The sequence below is a fragment of the Haliotis cracherodii genome, unplaced genomic scaffold (genome assembly GCF_022045235.1).
Source record: "Haliotis cracherodii isolate W230 unplaced genomic scaffold, xgHalCrac1.p SCAF_10, whole genome shotgun sequence".
NCBI classification, from domain to species: domain Eukaryota; kingdom Metazoa; phylum Mollusca; class Gastropoda; order Lepetellida; family Haliotidae; genus Haliotis; species Haliotis cracherodii.
In genome coordinates, this window is record NW_027266265.1 from 6,277,828 (window position 1) to 6,298,398 (window position 20,571).

Here is a 20,571-nt window from a genome sequence, read left to right on the forward strand (position 1 = left end):
CGCACGCACGCACGCACGCACGCACACATTCAGGCACGCATGCATGCATGCACGCACACAAATACAATCGGCCTAAGTGTAAAGCAGAATGTTAGTTCATATTTCATAAGATCAGCATACAACTGAGATAATGTTGTTGTTCTTACGAAACGGGATATTTGTTAATTGTTTCAAGATCTGGATGATCCAGGCGGTGAATGGGAGGATAGAAAATATCCTTCCTTAGTTTTGAACAGGGACAGTAAATAAGTGCCTCAACTACAGCCAGTCTTAGTGTTCCATGTTTAAGGACAGTAAGCTCGGGTTGTGGTTAAGATCAGTTTGTTGTGTACACCGGAAATACAACGACTGGTTTGTCGTTTTGTAGGTAAGATGGCGACCTCCCAGAAATTAACAGAGCACTTCCTGACATGCACGATATGTACAGAGGTGTTTGACAAGCCCTGTACACTTGTATGTAATCACACCTTCTGTCGGAAATGTGTCGTCAGCTACACCAAATCCAGACCAGAAGCCATCAGCGCCAAGTCTCTCCTGTGTCCATTCTGCAGCAAGATGACGAAAGTGTCTGCCCCTGAGAGACCAGTTGAGGAGTGGGCGGATGACGTCAAGCCCAGCTTTGTCATCCATGGACTCTTGGACTCGTTTGGCCCCGGATCAAAAGGTGGGAGTTTGTGATTTGTACGTATATTAGTGTGGTTCCTAGGTCTGAGTGAATAAGTGTGCTGAGGATACGAACGTGTGTGAAGTTGAAAGGAAAGTTTTCTGTGAATTTTTTAAACCTGTTGATGGTGTTGTTTGGAAGGCTTGTGTTCAAAGTACAAATGAGTAACATCCATGTGATCCAACATCTATCTCAGACACAAACGTTGTCTTTTCTATGATCTATGTGGTGAAAAAAAAACAGTGCAACAAATCCAGTGTTATTTGAATAAGATTTCACGTAAGCACTTATTGAAATGCTTGTGATGCGTATTTTCTCACAAATGTATAAGGAGCGGCCGGGTAGCCTAGTGGTTAAAGCGTTCGCTCCTCACGCCGAAGACCCGGGTTTGATTCCAGACATTGGTTCAATGTGTGAGGACCATTTCTAATGTGTCCCCCGCCGTCATATTGCTGGAATATTGCTAAAAGCGGCGTAAAACCATACTCACCAACTCACTCACTCACAAATGTATAACGATATGCTTACAAACGAAGTACATAAATAACTATTCCAAGCTGTAAATTATTACACTAAACATCTTTATGTCATTCGGACACAATCATAAGAGGAGATCACGCTCTGTCCTAGACTGGTTTACCTACTCCAGAGCGCTTGCGCTCTTCGCCTACAGCCGCAAGGAGGCGAAGGGCAAGGTACCAGTCTGGCTCAATTCGAACTATTTACCCAATACAGCATTTCGCTACCGTGAAACGTTGACCCATTCCGTGACGCGGGTCTGGCTGTTGAGAGGATCGAGGACAGACCTACAGCGGGAAACGTTGACACAGTTTCAGTGTAGCGATGTATTTGCACTTTTGTACAGTTTGAATAATTTACGTTACAGGCTACAGGAGTAAACATATCAGCATTAGGGAGGTAACTCTCACAGAGAAGTACGGTTCATGGTTAAAAAATACCAAACACACTCACAACAATTTTAACAATATCTTCATGTCTCCACCGATTGCCTTCATTATGAAATAAAAACAATGTAGCTGTTACTTTGAAAAGAGAAATAGTTTTCCAGTGTAGATATATCAATGTCAACAGTGCCTGGTATACCATTGTGTCAACTTAATATCCCCAATGCTAGTTTTGCTTACATTCTATGTTTGTAATCTACTTTTATGTTACATAAATATTTCGAATGAAATGTGTCCTGATTCTGGAGAACCACGTGCAAATTACAATTTGTTTTACTTCTGGATTACACGTGTGCGCTTTATGACAGTGTAGGCCCTACATAGGTAGTTATGCTACAACATTTCATTGCCCCGTGTTGATACTCTGGATCAAAGTTATCTTGTTATTTCAGATACCACCTACTGCAGTTATTGCAAGGAGGAAGGGGAGACAACTCCAGCTACATCTTGGTGCTCTGTTTGTGATGACGCACTTTGTGAACGATGTATACGGATGCACAAACGAATCCCGTCTTCGCGTCACCATGACGTAGTTGACCTGTCTGGAGAGACAAAGGTGAAGGTCAAGAGAAAGGTTATGTGTAATGTTCACAAGGATGAGAATATCAAATATATTTGTAAAGATTGTAAAACAGCAGTTTGTCAAACATGCTGCACTATCCATCACAGGAAATGTGACTTGGTTGTTGAAATTGAGTCGGAGATTCCTGCAATGAAAACCGAGTTGAGAAGGAATAAAGAGGATTTGTTGAAGAAACACGACGAGATGAAAACACATGTTAGAAAACAAAACTCCAAAGTCGATGGAGCATTAACGCATTACTCACAAATAGAATCGAACATCAAGTCTTCAAGTCTCAAAGCAATAGAGGTGATCAAAGTCAAGGAACGGAAACTTTTGGCTGAACTGAAAAAAATGTCTGACAGACACATTGCAGAACTGAAGGCAGACATAAAGTCAGGTGAGATGTCAGTACAGGTGTACCAACTACAGGCTGAGCTGATAGACCAGACTCTACAATCTGAGTGTGACATGGGTGTGTATGAGATGTACCAGGGTTGTGAGGCCGGTGATGTGGAGGCTGTCGAAGTCACAGACGTGAAGGAGAAGGGAAGAATAGCCAGGATCATGTTCAGACAGGACACGGACAAGCTGAGTAGAGCACTGGACGATCTACAGCTGGGTGAGATAGACGTCCTGTATGAAGGTGTGATGAAGGCTACTCCTGTGTTACTGGATAGCATTATCACCACATCGATCCGGGCGGCAGTTTCACTATTGTCGAGGCGCGCGAGAGTCTGGCCTTTCTGAATTCTAAGTTCGACAGACTGATCATGCGACAAGTGGTTCGAAAATCGCCAAACCAGTCAAAGTGAAAAGCCCCTATTAAGCAGCCGTTGTGACCAACCAATCACCAATTTAGTCACCTTGTATAACATGTGTAGGAATCAAGGGACGAATTTAAGTACAATGTCAGCCTCAGTGAATGTAACAAGTCCTCACCGCTGGAACGAGAGATCTGTGATTCTATGCTTCATAACGCGAAATAGTTCAGTAAAGTTACCAAAACAATTAGTATATTTAATGTATATATGTACAATAGTAGTTTCAGGCGAGTCTGCGGAACATTCACTTGGTAACTGAGCGGTCGAAGGGAGATAAATCGTGATTGGATGATTTTTGAAGCGCAATAAAATACAGTGAACGAATATACACACGAAGCCAAGAACATTGTATCAGAGAATGCTGTTTATGTGTGTTGCAAATAAATAAGTCCTCTGTAATTCTATGTTTGTTGGTCAACACCGCGATATTCAAGCTACATGTATGAGGGTAAATAATCGTGTTTGAACGCGAGAAACCAGTGACTGACATCACGAGCAACATCCCAAGTCGTTGGGTCACGATGACACTGTATCAACCATTTGGTCGCCTCGTACGACACGCACAGGTTGCTGAGGACCTATTCTAACCCGGAATCCCCACGTGGAGACCTTCATTGGCTGCTTGTTGTTCACCGCCAGTGCGATAAAGACGCACAAAGGCCTTTCCATATTCATAGGCAATCTCTGCTTGAATCAGAGTCGACTTTATTGAACACTATCAAATTGTGTTGATGCAAGGTGTTTAGAAAAAGGTGAGCGGAGGCTGCCCCACCGGCGGCTCCCATTAGAATCATGTTAATTTTCACCTGAAAAGACACTGAAACATGTGGATCAAATCAAAAAAGGGAATAACATCTGACATATGTTTCACCATGTTAGTTTTGCTGACGTGGGCAACCTGAACACACTATACAATCAATAGGATCAAGTGAACTATTCTAGAGCTGAGGGACTGTTCTCGACCTGTCTACCGTTTTTTGTACCCAGGGTACATGCATCTAGATGTTCACGATGTTCTCTGATGTGTATGTGTACCTTTCCTGTACCCCGCATACATAACATTGTGCCCAGATTTCACAGCAAATACAGAATATTTTGTAGAAGCCTGCGTAACAGTAGCATCAGAGTCCTGTATTCCCCCTGTCGTTATTGTGCTCAACTCACACTAATACATTACCAACCCCACACTAATACATTACCAGCCAACACTAATACATTACCAACCCACACTAATACATTACCAACCAACACTAATACATTACCAGCCAACACTAATACATTACCAACCCACACTTATACATTACCAACCAACACTAATACATTACCAACCCACACTAATACATTACCAACCAACACTAATACATTACCAACTCACACTAATACATTACCAACCCACACTAATACATTACCAACTCACACTAATACATTACCAACTCACACTAATACATTACCAACCCCACACTAATACATTACCAACCAACACTAATACATTACCAACTCACACTAATACATTACCAACCAACACTAATACATTACCAACTCACACTAATACATTACCAACCCACACTAATACATTACCAACCAACACTAATACATTACCAACCCCACACTAATACATTACCAACCAACACTAATACATTACCAACCCACACTAATACATTACCAACCCACACTAATACATTACCAACCCACACTAATACATTACCAACTCACACTAATACATTACCAACCAACACTAATACATTACCAACTCACACTAATACATTACCAACCAACACTAATACATAACCAACTCACACTAATACATTACCAACCCACACTAATACATTACCAACTAACACTAATACATTACCAACCCACACTAATACATTACCAACTCACACTAATACATTACCAGCCAACACTAATACATTACCGCCCCCCACTAAAACATTACCAACTCACACTAATACATTACCAACCCACACTAATACATTACCAACTCACACTAATACATTACCAACCAACACTAATACATTACCAACTCACACTAATACATTACCAACCAACACTAATACATTACCAATCAACACTAATACATTACCAACCCGGGGCACGGGTGGCCCTATCGTCTAAGGCGCCGCGATTCGCTGTGCAGAGTTGCGTCCCTTGGACACGCAAGAAACCTATGATTGTGGGTTCGAATCCCGGTTCGCCCTGATTATGTTTCTAGGTTTGTCAGTACCATACCCGTGCTCTTGGCAAACGTATGAGAACTGCATCACTTCGGGCTTTCCTCCCACATTAAGCTGACAGGCTGAAACTGTTAAAATCGGTGTTAAGCCCAACTCACTCATTCATTGCCAACCCACACTAATACATTACCAACTCACACTAATACATTACCAACCAACACTAGTACACTACCACCCCCCACTAATACATTACCACCTCCCACTAATACATTACCAACTGGGCGGGCTCGGGGGGCCCTATCGTCTAAGGCGCTGTGATTCGCTGTGCAGAGTTGCGTCCCTTGGGCACGCCAGAAACCTATGATTGTGGGTTCGAATACCGGTTCAACCCAATTGTGTTTGAATAATACCAATGCTCGTGAGTTTCACCGAACTGGTAAACCTAAACTGGTCAGACCCACATCACTTCGGGCTTTCCTCCCACATCAAGCTGACACGCTGTGATATAACTTGAATACTCTTCTTACTTACACAAACACAGCAAAAATATATTGCCCGGTGGGCACTCGAGGGCAGGATACGAGTAGGGTTTAGTGTCGATATACGTCGCAAGAGCTGGATGTACCAGAAAAATACCCTGTCACCCACCCCCCTCCCCTCCCCCACAAAAAAAAATCAAAACAAAAACTACAACCACAAAATAAAAAATAAAAACAAAAACAAAAAACTTTGAAATATTTATATGCAAATAATCAAACATTTTATCGAATCATCTTCCCAGGACACTATATATAAAAGTCCAGTTTCCACCCATGCTGAATCATTCGTGACGAACTCGTCTTCTTCCGGGACAAGCCGAATAGAAAATCCCAAAATATTCCTGAGGGATTCTTTGAAGCCATACGCGCATTCTGATTGGTTTGTTGTATTTTCGCACATAACATTTTTTCCAGTTTACGGAAAGGGGCGAGTGTTGACGAATGATGCCGAACTAGACTGGAAGTTCGTGGCTCGATCGTAGCGCCATCAGTGGCTATTACGATTCATGTCCCTTCTATTTCCCTTCTATGTCTACACATGCTTGGAAAATCCTGCAATTGCCCGAAATTTGCACAGCAGTTGTTTCCGAACAGGATGTCGCGAGTTTGATTGAACTATGCTGACTCGTTTGCCAAGTCAAAATATAACTCCATAATTCAAGCCCAGTTCGGCAAGGGTCGAAACTGGACTTCTATAGTCAGTTAACTCCCTTGTCTCGGGAAGATGTTATCGAACCAAATTCCACATGCTATATGAATGGTCGCAGGATGATGTATGTCCTGTGTGGCAAGATAATCGTGTGAATAGAACTGTTAACTTTGAAGGAAATAACGGAATTAGAAACCTCCTTTACTGTTTGATTGACCAATCAGAATCAAGCATTCTTCTGGGTCATGGCCTAGAGTCGATTAAAGGGACCTTATTTGGTCTGTCATTCTGTTGGAGTCGTGTTAAAGAGAGATATGAATGATATGAGGGACTAGATGACACAGAGAGGGGTTCCTGTGTCTTACTGTCAGTTAAAGACAAATAATGTCAACGTGAAGTGGAAAATAATTATACCATTCCAATTTCATACAAACATTTGATCATTTATAACAATTACATGTTCAAGTGCAAAATATCAAAACATGTACATACAGCATAGACGTTTATACACTTACTACAAATATAAACATTGCTACGTGTTAAAATAAATAAACACTCAACAAGCATCAATAGGAATGTTAGAATCATATGAGTATTTACACAATGAATTATATACAAAACCGTACATAAATACAAGTGAAAGACTGATAACGCCATTGATCCAGAGTCATCACGTGACAACAGGACTAGGATCGGTAATCACGATGATAGACTGGGTTTGAGACTGAATCAGTAAAATGGTGTGGAGCTTTTTTGTTCTGGCGGCATAGGGTCCTCCTTCTGGCTTTCTGGGACTTCTTCCTCCACCGCAACGCAAACATGACAGGCCTTGTTAATGTCGTATAACTGCATGTCAACTGTCATGTCATACACTGCTCATAGTTCATGGGATAAAATATGTATATATATATGAGTGGTGACGTCGAGTTATACCATGTCTTTATCACACTAGCCCATGCAGGTTTAAACACAGATACTCTTCAGTCGGTCATCACAGATGTTTGTTTGTGGTTATTTCCACCTTTAAAGAGTCACCTCCTCCTGCTCTGTTTGAAATCCTTCACCAGTCTGGACATTTCCTCCAGACCCTCAAACAGTCCCTCCCCGGTCGTTGCGCATGTCCCCTGGATGTACCACTTTCGGTCCGTCAACTTCTGGGCTTCACACATTGTACCTATGTCGGGAATAGAACCTGGGTCTTCGGCGTGACGAGCAAACACTTTAAGCACTAGGCTACCCGACCGCCCCCAATACAGTGGTAGTGAGAAGAGACTATTTTACCTTGTGTTACAATATATTTACTTACAAAACACCAATTCTTGCATACTGATAATGATCAACCGAAATGATATAACACAATCATAATATGACAAGAAATGTGGATAGCAACTTCTTCATTATACGGACATGGCGTTTCGGAAATATAGTGTCTGCCCCTTCATCAGCTGATGAAAAACTTAATATAAAAAACCCTAATCATACGTAAACCCAACTTCTAATTGCCTACAAAGACTTTCAGAATTATAATAATAATCATCGTCATCATCACTACAATCATAATCAGCAGCAGCATCAGTATAATAATAATTCGACATAAAGATAATCCTGAGCCTTAAGGTGTGTGTGTTGCTAATACAAGGGCAGCCACATTCATTTTCTGAATCGCCCATGTGCCTACCTTGCAAGTCTTGCTTGTTAGCCAGGACGACGACAGGAACGGATCTCATCTCGTCGCTGTCGATGAGGTTCATAAGTTCATCTCGTGACTCGGCAAACCTCTCCCTATCGTTGGTGTCAACCACGTACAAGATACCTGAAATAAACAAGCTGATATTCAGTTCTGGACACAGAGCCGATGGAATTTTAACAAACCTCTCGACAATTGCAAAGGAGTTCACATAGTTTCACGATGTCAGGAATCGAGCCCAAATGGAGGACAAAGGAAGGCAATGACCATTTGGCTACCAACCTCCCCATATTCGTAAAACGTATTCATATATGCAGCTATGTAAAAATGGTCAGGTAGCAGCGTATTAGTGATTAGTCATTCATACGACTCACGTGTTTGAACTATGTCAGGAATTGAACCCAAATGTGGGACCAAGGGAAGCATTAACCATATCACTACCCGGCTCCATATATCCTGTCCCGATAATATAGTTTATTATAGCTAAAATGGATAGAATTATCATCAAACAGCCCGCGGGCCATTGTAACTTGATAATGCCCTCATATTGCTTGACGGCGGGCCATTATCACGCCCGTTGTTAGGTGACGTCACGTTCAATAGTGACGTCATCTGGTTTGTTCTATGAAGTTTCCATATTTGTAAAAGCGGGTCAGTAACATTCGTGTTGATTGCAGTAAATGTTTCAAAACCGATATTGTTGTTTCTTTTTATTTGATAACAAATTCCATCCATTTTAGCTATAATAACGGTAACGCTATTTTCAGGGCATTATCATTTGCAGAAGCCCTCTGTCTGTTCAGTTAATGGAAGACCGTTATAGTAAGCATGTTATGAGATAATACCCCCATTACACCGGACGGCGACCTTTCTGCGACCGTTCTGCGTTCTTAAGTTTTGCCAGGTCGGCGTTGAAGGCAGAGGGGTCGCAGAACGGTCGCGTAGAGCGCACAAGGGAGGCAGAGGGAACGCTCAGCTACGCCAAGAGCGCCACTGTCGCTGAAAAGTTTTGAACCTGCTTAAAACAGTCGCAGTGACATCGCCGTCGATGTAAGTCGCTCAAGGGAGGCAGAACGGAGGTAGAGGGAACGCAGAAAGGAGGCAGAGGCAGGTCGCAGAGAGAACGCACAGAGGTCGCTGAATGATCTTCACAGGAATCTGTGATGTAATCCTGTTGACCTTGTGCCTTCTCTCTGCGTCCTCTCTGCGACCTCTCTGCGACCTCTCTGCCTTTATTCGCCGACCATAACGACTCTTGGCGATCCCTGTGCCTCCTTTCTGCGTCTCCTCTGCCTTCATAAAGCCACGTGTTGTACAGTAGGTAATATATTTATATTGCCTGCTTTGAAAAAGCTTAACGACTAATGTTATTATATATACATTCTGGAAACATATTGTGTTGGCTGTTCCTACGGATGTGTATTGATGCTTCAATAATTGGTGTTGTTTTACATTTAATTAGCGTTATATTTGAACTTCAAATATCTCAATTTTCTCTTTTTTTCATTTCAGTGTTCAATTTATTGTAAACTTTCATTAGAGTGTTCATTGCAATGCTTGCTATGCTTTTTCTAATTAAATAAAGTTTATTAAAGCATGTTTCACTTCACTTATTCTAAGAGTATGTTTCATTTGTTATAAAATTAATTTAAGCATTCTCAACACATTTGTTTTAATAATTTGTTTTATAACATTAAAAACAACAAATGAATTAATATGTTGGTAACTCAGAGAAAATAAATAATAAATACAGACAATAACAACCGTTTCCAAATGTACAACATGCTACCAATTTAAAATTTATCAGTTAAGTATGATTAACTCCATACCAAGTGTCACATACATGTTCAAATCATGCGTTCCTGCCAAGGTACAGATCCAGCTGCACTGTTAAAATACAACTTGAGATACTCTCGTTGTTGTTTTCCTGCTCGTGTTGCACAGTTTGGTCCGACTGCTTGATCGACATCACACATGTTTACTAGCTGTCGCCAGTTTCCAGGAATAAGGTTATGATTCTCATCCTCTGTATCAAGTGCTGCATTTTGTAGAGCTGGATATCTCGTGCGCATTAAATTGTGCAGACAGATGCATGCTTCTACAACATCCTGTACAATTTGGTAACAGCTGCATTGTTGTGAGGAATACTTGAAAACGCTGAGCTAAAAGGCCGAAAGCATTCTCTACCACGCGTTTACCACGAGAAATACGGTAATTGAAGATACGCTGCTCTTTAGTCAGTCCTCTTGTAGGGTAAGGTTTTATCATGTATGTCCTAAGAGCAAATGCGTCATCACTTAGAATGAAGAATGGAATGCTCATGTCATCATGTGGCAGAGGCTCCGAAACTGGAAAATTTATTGTATCGTCTTCAAGACATTCCTTCAATTCAGATTCATTAAATATCTGGGAATCTGACATGGAACCAAACCCGCCAACATCACACCATAGAAATTTGTAGTTAGCATCCACCTACGCAAGGAGCACAATAGAAAAGAATCCTTTGTAATTGTAATACAAGCTTCCTGTGTTTGGGGGACATTGCAAGGTCAAATGTTTTCCATCAATAGCACCACATGCATGAGGTACATTCCATCGGTCCTTAAAGTCATCTGCAACTGTCTTCCATTCATTGGGGTTTCTTGGACATTGGACAACTTCGTTCTTGTACTCTTCTCGGGTTGCTCTACAAACCTCAGGTACAAACACAGAGACAGTGCAACGTGATACACGATACTTGTATTGTAGCGAAGGATACTTGTCTCCTGTAGCAAGGTATCGGAGAGTCACAGCAAGTTTAACACCAGGGTCCAAACTTTCTCTGTAATTAGTATTTTGTCTTAATATTCTTGGGCTTACTCTTTGAAGTATTTCATCAAACATTCTTGGTTCCATGCTAAGGTAATTGAAAAATGAACCTTCATCCTCCAAACGTAGCTCTTGCAACAATTGGCTATAATGTCCGAATTGGAACCTTCTTTGATGCGTCAACCATGGGCGAACCCACCAGGTTCTCATTTTCCTTCTTCGTCTGTTCAGTTTGCGTTCCAGTATACCAATACTCATGTGGTGTAACAACAGTGCTTGATGACCTTGTACGATAGCAATTGTCAAGTACTGGTTGTTCATCACTAGTTGTATCACCAGGAGCTGACATAGACTGATAAAAATCGTCTGCAGATGAGCCTTTTATAGTCAGGATGTTCAGCTGTCGCAAAGAAGGCAGAGGCATCGCTGAAAGGTCGTTGAGCGATCGCCATTGGTCGTAGAGGGGTGGCAGCGCGGTAGTTAGTTGCAATAAGGAGGCAGAGGGAGGCAGAGGTAACGCAGAGGAGACGCAGAGGGAGCGCAGAGATATCGCACAGTGAACGCCTAGGTCGTTCAGGGAACGCAGTTACATTGACAAAAGTAACATATTTAGTCGCAGAAGGAAGGCAGAACGGTCGTAGGAGAGATTACACCAAAAGAGAGTTTTCTTGAGTATGGCGACCCCACTGTGCTCTAGTCAAATTTTAGGACACAGAAGGAGCGCAGAGCAATCGCCGTTTGGTGTAATGGCCCCTTAAGAAAACAAAAGAAACGATGTTTCCGAGTTTAGAGATGTAATAGGAAACTGACCGCACGGTGAAGTTGACGCACTTGCAGGGGCTGACGGTCTCCACGTTGAAGCCGATGGTGGGGATGGTGGAGACAACCTCGTTCAGCTTCAACTTGTACAGGATCGTCGTCTTGCCTGTAACATGCAGACCACGGTCCATGCAATCACTGTGTCACACAGCTTTTAGTGTGCACATAAACAAAATGTATTTTTGCCAATCTGAGAGCTAATAATTATTGTACTTTTTCACACTTTGTTTTCCTTAACATCACAGTTGAATATGAAAATATGTATATTTTGCAAGAAAATGACAAAACATTATAATAAATACATATTTTTGTATAGTTTTGTAAAAAATGAACGAATAGAGTTATACCTTAAACTTAAATGAATAACGTATATTTTGATAAAATGAAATACCATTATCTTAATAATAGTGTGTTAAAAAGGTAACTGCACTAAACATTAATAAACATACCGGCAGCATCAGAGTCCAGCCATCAGAATTCTAGCTGGGTCACTGGAAAACCCAGAGAATAGGCCTGTGAAGTCAGCAAGTTTATCCAAGATAACACCCATGACTTGTCGCGCTCTGGAACGTTTGTGAAATATTTAACTTGTAATTGGTTGTATGTTATCTTCTCGCCTGACTGTAGATCTTCACCAACAGCGATGTAACAAATTCAATGCCCTCTCAGCACAGTGAATATTCCCTGAATTGTTTCCATTTCTGTAGAAATAGTATATGTGAACTTGAAGAAGTTATATCACACTTTTTCTTTCCTACTCAGTAGTCACCAGATATTATCCCCAGTCCTCTGTATATGCGTAGCCCTTGCTGATATGACCACACACACCACTGACAACCTTATATACTGCACATTCAGGAAGCCAGACGGCGAAATATACAACACGCAACTTTGCCCTGTTAATTTCTGGCCACTTGGAGTTTTATAAATAGCTCACGACTGCGATGTGGATCGTGACAGGGTGTAGACAAATGACTCCACGCGCTGTCACCACAACAAACTGGTCACGTGATTGAAGTGTACACAAAACAATGTGGTGTGATTGCTCTCTGTCAGTGAAGCAGTGGAGATACTGGTAAATGTACATTGTACAGATACGATATAGGTGCTGTATATATAGTATAGATATGTACTCGTTTTCTAAAGGTATTGTCTCACCCAAATGTCTACATATCGTTATGGTAAATGTAAATATAGTGTCGTTAATCAATATTCAAATATTGACTTCAATATTACCATTGCGTTTTTTGGGGAAAATGTAAAAGCCGGTGTGCATACTGTGTACATCCGGGTGTCCGAGTGTGCACACCAGGTGGATGCATCGGCTACTTGCCGGGCGGTTTGTCCAGCTTGCAATCGTCCCAGGGATTGGTATCGCTTATTTCTTGTCAATCATGGCATGTGGTAGCAATTCAATAACGAATGATTGTTATACGATGTGGGTGGATTCTTGTAGGGCAAGACATTGGTGCATTTCAATTTCCACTCACGTGCATCGGGTTACAATGGCCGTTGCCGTGATACGTTTGGGCGATCGGTTTTATTGTCATCTGCTTTGTTTTTTTATCATCAAATTTTTCTTGACAAGGTAATTTTAAATTTTAGCAACTTTGGCAAAAAATACCCTGATATTTAAATGACAACTTTTCATGCAATGTTACTTGGGGTGACGTTTCTTAGGTGAGAGTAGCACCGACACGCATCATGCATCTTTCTTCAACTATTTATCAAATTTATAGATGATTCCCATGCTGTGGAAAGCATAAGATTGGGACAGGGTATCTACTCAGCTGGATAGGTCCGCGGAACACTTATTCCAAAACTAGGGTCGTCTCTGTACCATATGACCTCGACCACCAAATGACTGTCACCTGACCAAGGAGTGAACCTGATTTGATTTATTCTAAACTGTTCTCGTGCTTATCAGCAAACTTGTCCCAGCTCTCATTGCGTCACTACGTCACACTGTCGCGGGTGGAGAGGCCGTGTCGGGACACAGGGTAAGTTATGTGTTACACTACAGGGAGACAGAGATATGCAGCATTATGCTGGAACATTCATTAGTTCCTCAAACTGGAAAGGTCGACTGTTTTTCAGAAATAATCTCACACTGTGTGAAACTGGTCAGTTTAGTCACATTCAGTGCAGGGAATCTACTCTAACCAAGGTCGAAATGGAATTACGTTCGGTTGAGATTGTGAGAATAATTTACACGTCTACCAGTGTCAATTACCCCTCGAAGCAAATGTGAAAGGGGCGTGAATATTCAAACATTGAAAACTTGTACAGGGACTCGTAACTGATTACAGGGTGGAATGGTCGGTGAGCGTTGATCATGAAAATAGGCCACAGTGAAAGACTGGGATCGATAGATGTTATCACAGGTATATAGATTTGTGTGGGGTATGGACATATGACACAGTTGTATTTTTTTCAAATATAAAAAATATATATTTGATCATTATTTAATGTAATGTTTTTCAGTTATTATTGAAACAAAATGCAAAATTATAGAACATGAAATGTTTATATTAAAACTATTGGTTTATAACATGTTATAACCGGTACGTGCATGGACTTGAACCACTTGGTTGATAATGCATTAGCGACCAATACTAATGCATTAGCAAACCGCACTAATTCATTAGCAACCCGCACTTATGCATTATCAACCAACACTAATGCTTTAGCAACCCTAACCCTAACCTAACTTAACCCTAACCCTAACCCTAACTAAAACCTGACAAAGTGAAAGTCAGTTTTTTATGTATTTGGACAATGATTAGTTTTCATGAATGTTGTACTATTTAATGTAAGCGGTAGTAAGGAAGTTATTATATTTATATGCTCGAAATATCTGTAAACTTCCGTAATATCATGGATGGATGTCAAGAGTTAAAGTAACATGAGGAATATTCGGTGATGTTCACGGGGCACTGGACTTTTCTGACACTGTGTAGGAAATGCTTGAAGCTGGTAACATAATCTAAGTGTGGCGGGCGCATCAATGTCTCATCTCACATTACATCTGTCATTACATCAAGACCAGCTTTCGTGTAAAGATCATACATCAGCCCAGATTCCCAGCGTAGGCCTATGTCGGAAGCTTGATGACTGTTGCGGATAGGTGAATATTATTATCACTGAACATTTTGATATCACCACTGCTATCATAATTTTGCATTTGATACTGCCACTGACCATTGTACTACCACTCTATTTGGAGTTGCCATTGTAATTGCTGTGCAGAAATGAGTATTGATTCATAAAACTTATTGTGTAATACAATTGTTGATTGCATACCATTTGTTGGTTTCACACTTAATTCTGTTTTGAACAGATTTTTTGATTTACATATTGTTTCAATTGGATATCGACACCTAACAATCATACATTGATGAGGAATGTTGATATGAGAGATGGAGTGCTACTGAATGGGAGCCAACACTTTGAAGGCTATTAGTCAACTGTATGAAGGTGCAAGCGGATAGTAATTTTAATGAAATAAACTTGCTGTTCATCGAAATAATTTTGTGCTTCCAAAACAAGACATATAAAACTGCGTCAAACAACAGTTCTTGCAATAATGTAAAATATCACTTCCTGGTTTTAATTAACAGAAAACTGCTTATCTCTTTGTAACTGTAACACACTCCATGTACCCGACATTTGTCTGTGATGGAGAAACATAACTGTTAATGTTGTCCTCTCCAGTATGTAGTGCACGATTCTCACTGGTACTACTGCATTGTACAAGTTGCATCAATTTAAAATACCTTTAAATATATATTTATGAACTGCTGCTGTCCTTATACAACATTGATTTCTCTTTGAGTTAATAGTGGGTGAGTGAGTTGAGTTTAACGCTGCTTTTAACAGTATTCAAGTTATATTACGTCGTGTCAGCTTAATGTTGGAGGAAAGCCGGAAGAGATGGAGGTCTCCGACGTTTACCACTTCGGTGAAACCCACGAGCATGGGTATGGTGCTGACAAACATAGAAACATAATTGGGGAGAGCCATGATTCGAACCTATAATCATAGGTTTCTGGCGTGGCCAAGGGACGCAACTCTGCACAGCGAATCGCGGAGCCTTAGACAACTGGGCCACCCGTGCCCCCTCTTTGGGTTAATAGGTCGTTCTGATTCATTGTGCTGCTACATTGTGCCATATTTTCAGAAACGTCAGGTAAACACAATCCCACTTGTGGTTGAATCCCAATTCCTTGTTACACACATTTATTCGTCACTACTCGCCCCTTTCCGTAAACTGCGAGAAGCTTGTCCCGGAATGACACGAGTTGGCCATGAATGAAGCACTTCCTGCTTCTCAATTTCCCTCAACACAAGGAGACCCGTGAAGATTCTGGGTTAGAATAGGTCTTCAGCAACCTATGCTTGCCGTAAAAGGCGACTATGCTTGTCGTAAAAGGCGACTAACGGGATCGGGTGGTAAGGCTCGCTGACATGGTTGATACATGTCGTCGGTCCCAATTGCTTGGATTGATGCTCATGATATTAATCACTGGATTGTCAGGTCATATAGCTGGAATATTGCTGAGTGCGGCGTTAATCAAAAAACCAACCAACCTCAACACGAGGTAAGTGCGTGTTGTCACAAGGCCTGTGTCTACTTCAGTTATAACGCTACACACCTGTCCTACTGTGTACTGGTAACACCACAAGGGTTCATCTAACTATACAGTCATTTCCAGGCAGATTCTCATGACCGGGCACCTAATTAAATGTAACATGTAGGCTAATCGGAATATTTCAAAGATCTACTTTCACTATTGCCTTCGATCGGATACTTCACTTCAATACTGAGACTGATCCCGAAGTATGTGTATTTATATATCACGTGTGTCTGTTACAGTTATTACTGACATGATCCCTGACAAATGCTTCAGTAAACCATACGGGGAAATACTTCTACATAACTGTATTATTTCATACCTGATATGGTAGTATGTGAACTGTAATAATGTCTCCTACTTTCGATATGGTAATGAGTGGGTGTCACCCCATAACTATATCACGTGATTGATACACTGCACACACTTCATGTTGTGAAGCCATCGGGTGACCTCGAGTTGTAAAGCACTATTCACTCTCTGCTCACTGACAGGCCACAGATCCCGGGTATAGACAGACGGGAGAATTGGGAGCTATAAAATACCTGTGTATGTCTCCTTTAGGACCGCCGAGAGATGAGAAATACACACGCACGCACGCACGCACGCACGCACGCACGCACACACATTCACGCACGCACGCATGGATGCATGCATGCACACAAATACAATCGGCCCAAGTGTGAAGCAGAATGTTAGTTTATGTTTCATAAGATCTGCATATATCTGAGATAATGTTGTTGTTGTTTTTACGAAACGGGATATTTGTCGATGATCCAGGCGTTGAATGGGAGGATAGAAAATACCCTTCCTTAGTTTTAAAAGGGACAGTAAATAAGTGCCACAACTACAGCCAGTCTTAAGTGTTACGTTTTTAAGGACAGTTAGCTCGGGTTGTGGCTAAAATTTGCATTTTGGGTACACCGGAAATACAATGGCCGTGTTACAATCCGTAATGTAAAAAAAATACATTAAGGGGTTATTAATAACTCTTGTTACAACCCTTAATGTAAAAATTACTCTTAATGTAAAAATATTTTCATTTACATTCGATCTTCTGTGAGAGCTGGCATCAGCTCACCACGTAACTTTGTACCAGGTGACCTGTAAATGCTATCTTTCGCAAATATTAGGCATAAATCGTATTGTGCATAGACTTTGCATGACGGATGACGCACGCCATACAAAGACGGACGGCAATACGTCACATAAGCCTTTCGGACATTTTACAATGCGACATTGCGACAATGCCACAAATGGCCAAAATGGCCCGTTGTCGCAATGTCGCGCTTTGGCTAATTTTGACACTTTTTGCTGGTTTTTGCAAGGGCGACGATGCGACAATCAGACAACGCGACAATGTCCCTTGTAGTATTCCATATACAACCGCAACATATTGTAACATTTTTCGAGGTAAACGAGATTCCTGCATATTATAAAGAGACAGCCAATATTTGACACATTTCAAAACAGCGAGCGACTGAATAGTCTGCCTGACTCAGTTCTATGTCACTAAATCCCAAATTTCAGCCCTGTATAAAAGTATTGGTGTTATCTTTGTATCTAAACATTTGAAGAAAAGCTGAGGCGAGTATGGATTCAAGGAATTAATACTAACTAACAGGACCATAACCACCTTTCTTGCCTGAATTGCAATATTATTCAAGCATTCGGCCTCAGTAATATATTACTAAAATTGTTGTTGACAGTATTGCCAAACACAATAAGGTCTTCCTCCAATAAAAAAGTAAAAACATGTAAATAAATTCCGAATGTAACATAACACCAAAAACGACAATTTTGTTCCATTTCAGTAACAATTCTTTTGAAACAAACTGAAACAAAAAGTGTACGGGTCTGGCTCTATTCGAACTACTTCCCCAATACCGCATTTGGCTATGGTGAAACATTGACCTATTTCAATGAAGCGGGTCTGGCTGTCGAAAGGATCGAGGACAGGCCTACAGCGGGAAACGTTGACACAGTGTCATTGTAGCGAGGTATTAGCACTTTTGTACAGTGTGAATAATTTACATAACAGGCTACAGGAGTAAACATATCAGTATTAGGGAGGTAACTCTCACAGGGAAGTTGGGTTCATGGTTTAAAAACAAACAAACACACTCACAACAATTTCAACAATATCTTCATGTCTCCACTGATCGCTGTTACTTTGAAAAGATAAATAATTTTCCAGTGTAGATATATCATTGTCAACAGTATCGTGTATACCACTATGATTGTGTAAACTTAATATCCCCAATGCTAGTTTTGTTTACATTCTATGTTTGTTATCTACTTTTATGTTACATACATATTTCGACTGAAATGTGTCCTGATTCTGGAGAATCCCATGCAAATTACAATTTGTTCAACTTCTGGATTACACAAGTGCGCTTTATGACAGTAAATTTAAAGGTACTGCATCAATAGGTAGTTATACGTGTCATTCCTCCATGTTGATACTCTGGATCAAAGTTATCTTCTTATTTTAGATACGACCGACTATCAGTGATATGAGGCTGGTGATGTGGAGGCTGTCGGAGACACAGAACTGAAGGCGAAGGGAAGAATAGCCAGCATAATGTTCAGACAGGATAGGGATCAGCTGAGTAGAGAACTTGACGATCTACAGCTGGGTGAGATAGGAGACGTACAGGACACCATTAACGTCAAAGTAGCAGGAGATGTACTTCGACCAAACCTCATTGACGCGACGGTGTTACTGGTGAATGGTACAGACACAGTGATAGTCACAGACAACAACAACAACAGTGTGAAGTCCTTCTACACCAGGAACAAGAAGCAAGGTCACAGCAGGCTCAGTCTGAGTGGTCCTCCGTGGGGTATAACAACGTTGAAAGACAACCAAGTGGCTGTCACTGTGGCGATTACCAGACAGATTGTAATAGTACAAGTCAACCCTGACCTGGTGCTGCTGTCAGCCATCACAACCAGGAAACAATACATGGGTATAACGTCTCTGAAACCATTAACACTAGCAGCAAGTTCCAGCTCCCCTCCCTGTGTTGATATCCTGGATATGGCGGGACACGTGCTGAGGTCAATTAGCCCAGGCCAACCTAGTAGATACATCTTGGAGTATCCCTTCTTCCTCTGTACCACGAGGACAGGAAACATCCTGGTGTCTGACCGGGGATCCAAGTGTGTCGTGTGTCTGACTCCCGAGGGAGATGTGGTGTTCACCTACAGCCCTACAGGAGACACAGAGATGGAGCATCCACGTGGTATCACAAGTACCAGCACAGGAGACATCCTGGTGACAGACCTCAATCTACACAGAGTCCTCCATCTGACTGAGTCAGGACAGTTTGTAAGAAAAATACTGACATCACAGGCTGGTGTCCAGTTTCCACTCGGTGTGTGTGTTGATGGGCGTGGCCGTATGTACGTGTGTATGTCAGATTCGGTGAAGGTATTTACATTGAACTGAATGAACATGTCGCAATCCTCCTTTCTATAAACTGTAGTCACGTGTGAGTTGAGGATTAAGGTGTAGTGTTATGTGTCATTGTGTATTTACTTTTAAGCACATTTCACTGTGTTTTAGTAAAATCACATTATATATTAGTCTTTAATCACTCATCTGAGCTTTGCAATTTGAATGTTATGAATGAAGGTCTGTAAGTGTACTCATTTTATTTGTAATCTCAGTAGCAAGACACGGCTTTTCACGTTCTGCTTTAATTGTTCAGATCTCATCTGAACATGTTTCCTATTTTATATACAGTAAAAGAACTCGAAGGGATCACCAATTTTACTTCTTTATAACCGTAGTTCCTTATCAAGCATATAAACAGCATATATACAACAAATGGTCGGGACTTAAAAATAGTTCGGTCAGTTCGTTTTAAGTGTGTTCGTTATAAACATAGTTTACTATATTACCAACTTCGAAAGTAAGTGGCTTTGATGAAAGATCCTTTCATCGAATACCAGATCCTCTGCATGGTCTGTTTTCTTCTGTGCAACAACTATATGAGAGTGTAATGGAGCTATTCCTTCTGCGTCATAAATGGCAGTGTTGTGAGCTATGTCAGTGTAGGATGGATATTTACATGACACTAATCCTTGCTTGCTATGTTGAGGACAATAAGCAGCACTGTTTTGTTACAGCTTTACACATGGGGCGCCGCTTTACCATCTATTCCTGATTTATATCAACAATCCATTTAATGATACCCCGAGATGAATTATTGTAATCATAATGCTAGTGTATTATGGA

At 41.1% G+C, this 20,571-nt stretch overlaps 1 protein-coding gene and 1 pseudogene across 1 annotated transcript; one reads left to right on the forward strand and one right to left on the reverse strand.

The window, feature by feature from the left end:
- Nucleotides 1-372: 372 nt before the first annotated feature.
- On the forward strand, nt 373-19,850 carry LOC139453998 (protein wech-like). The gene is made up of 3 exons (XM_071235472.1): nt 373-664; nt 2,022-2,837; nt 18,944-19,850. Exons 1-3 carry the CDS (start codon nt 373-375, stop codon nt 19,777-19,779), a joined length of 1,944 nt encoding a protein of 647 aa, XP_071091573.1. The 3' UTR covers nt 19,780-19,850.
- LOC139444176 (ADP-ribosylation factor 1-like) lies at nt 7,409-12,241 on the reverse strand (annotated as a pseudogene).
- Nucleotides 19,851-20,571: the final 721 nt, after the last annotated feature.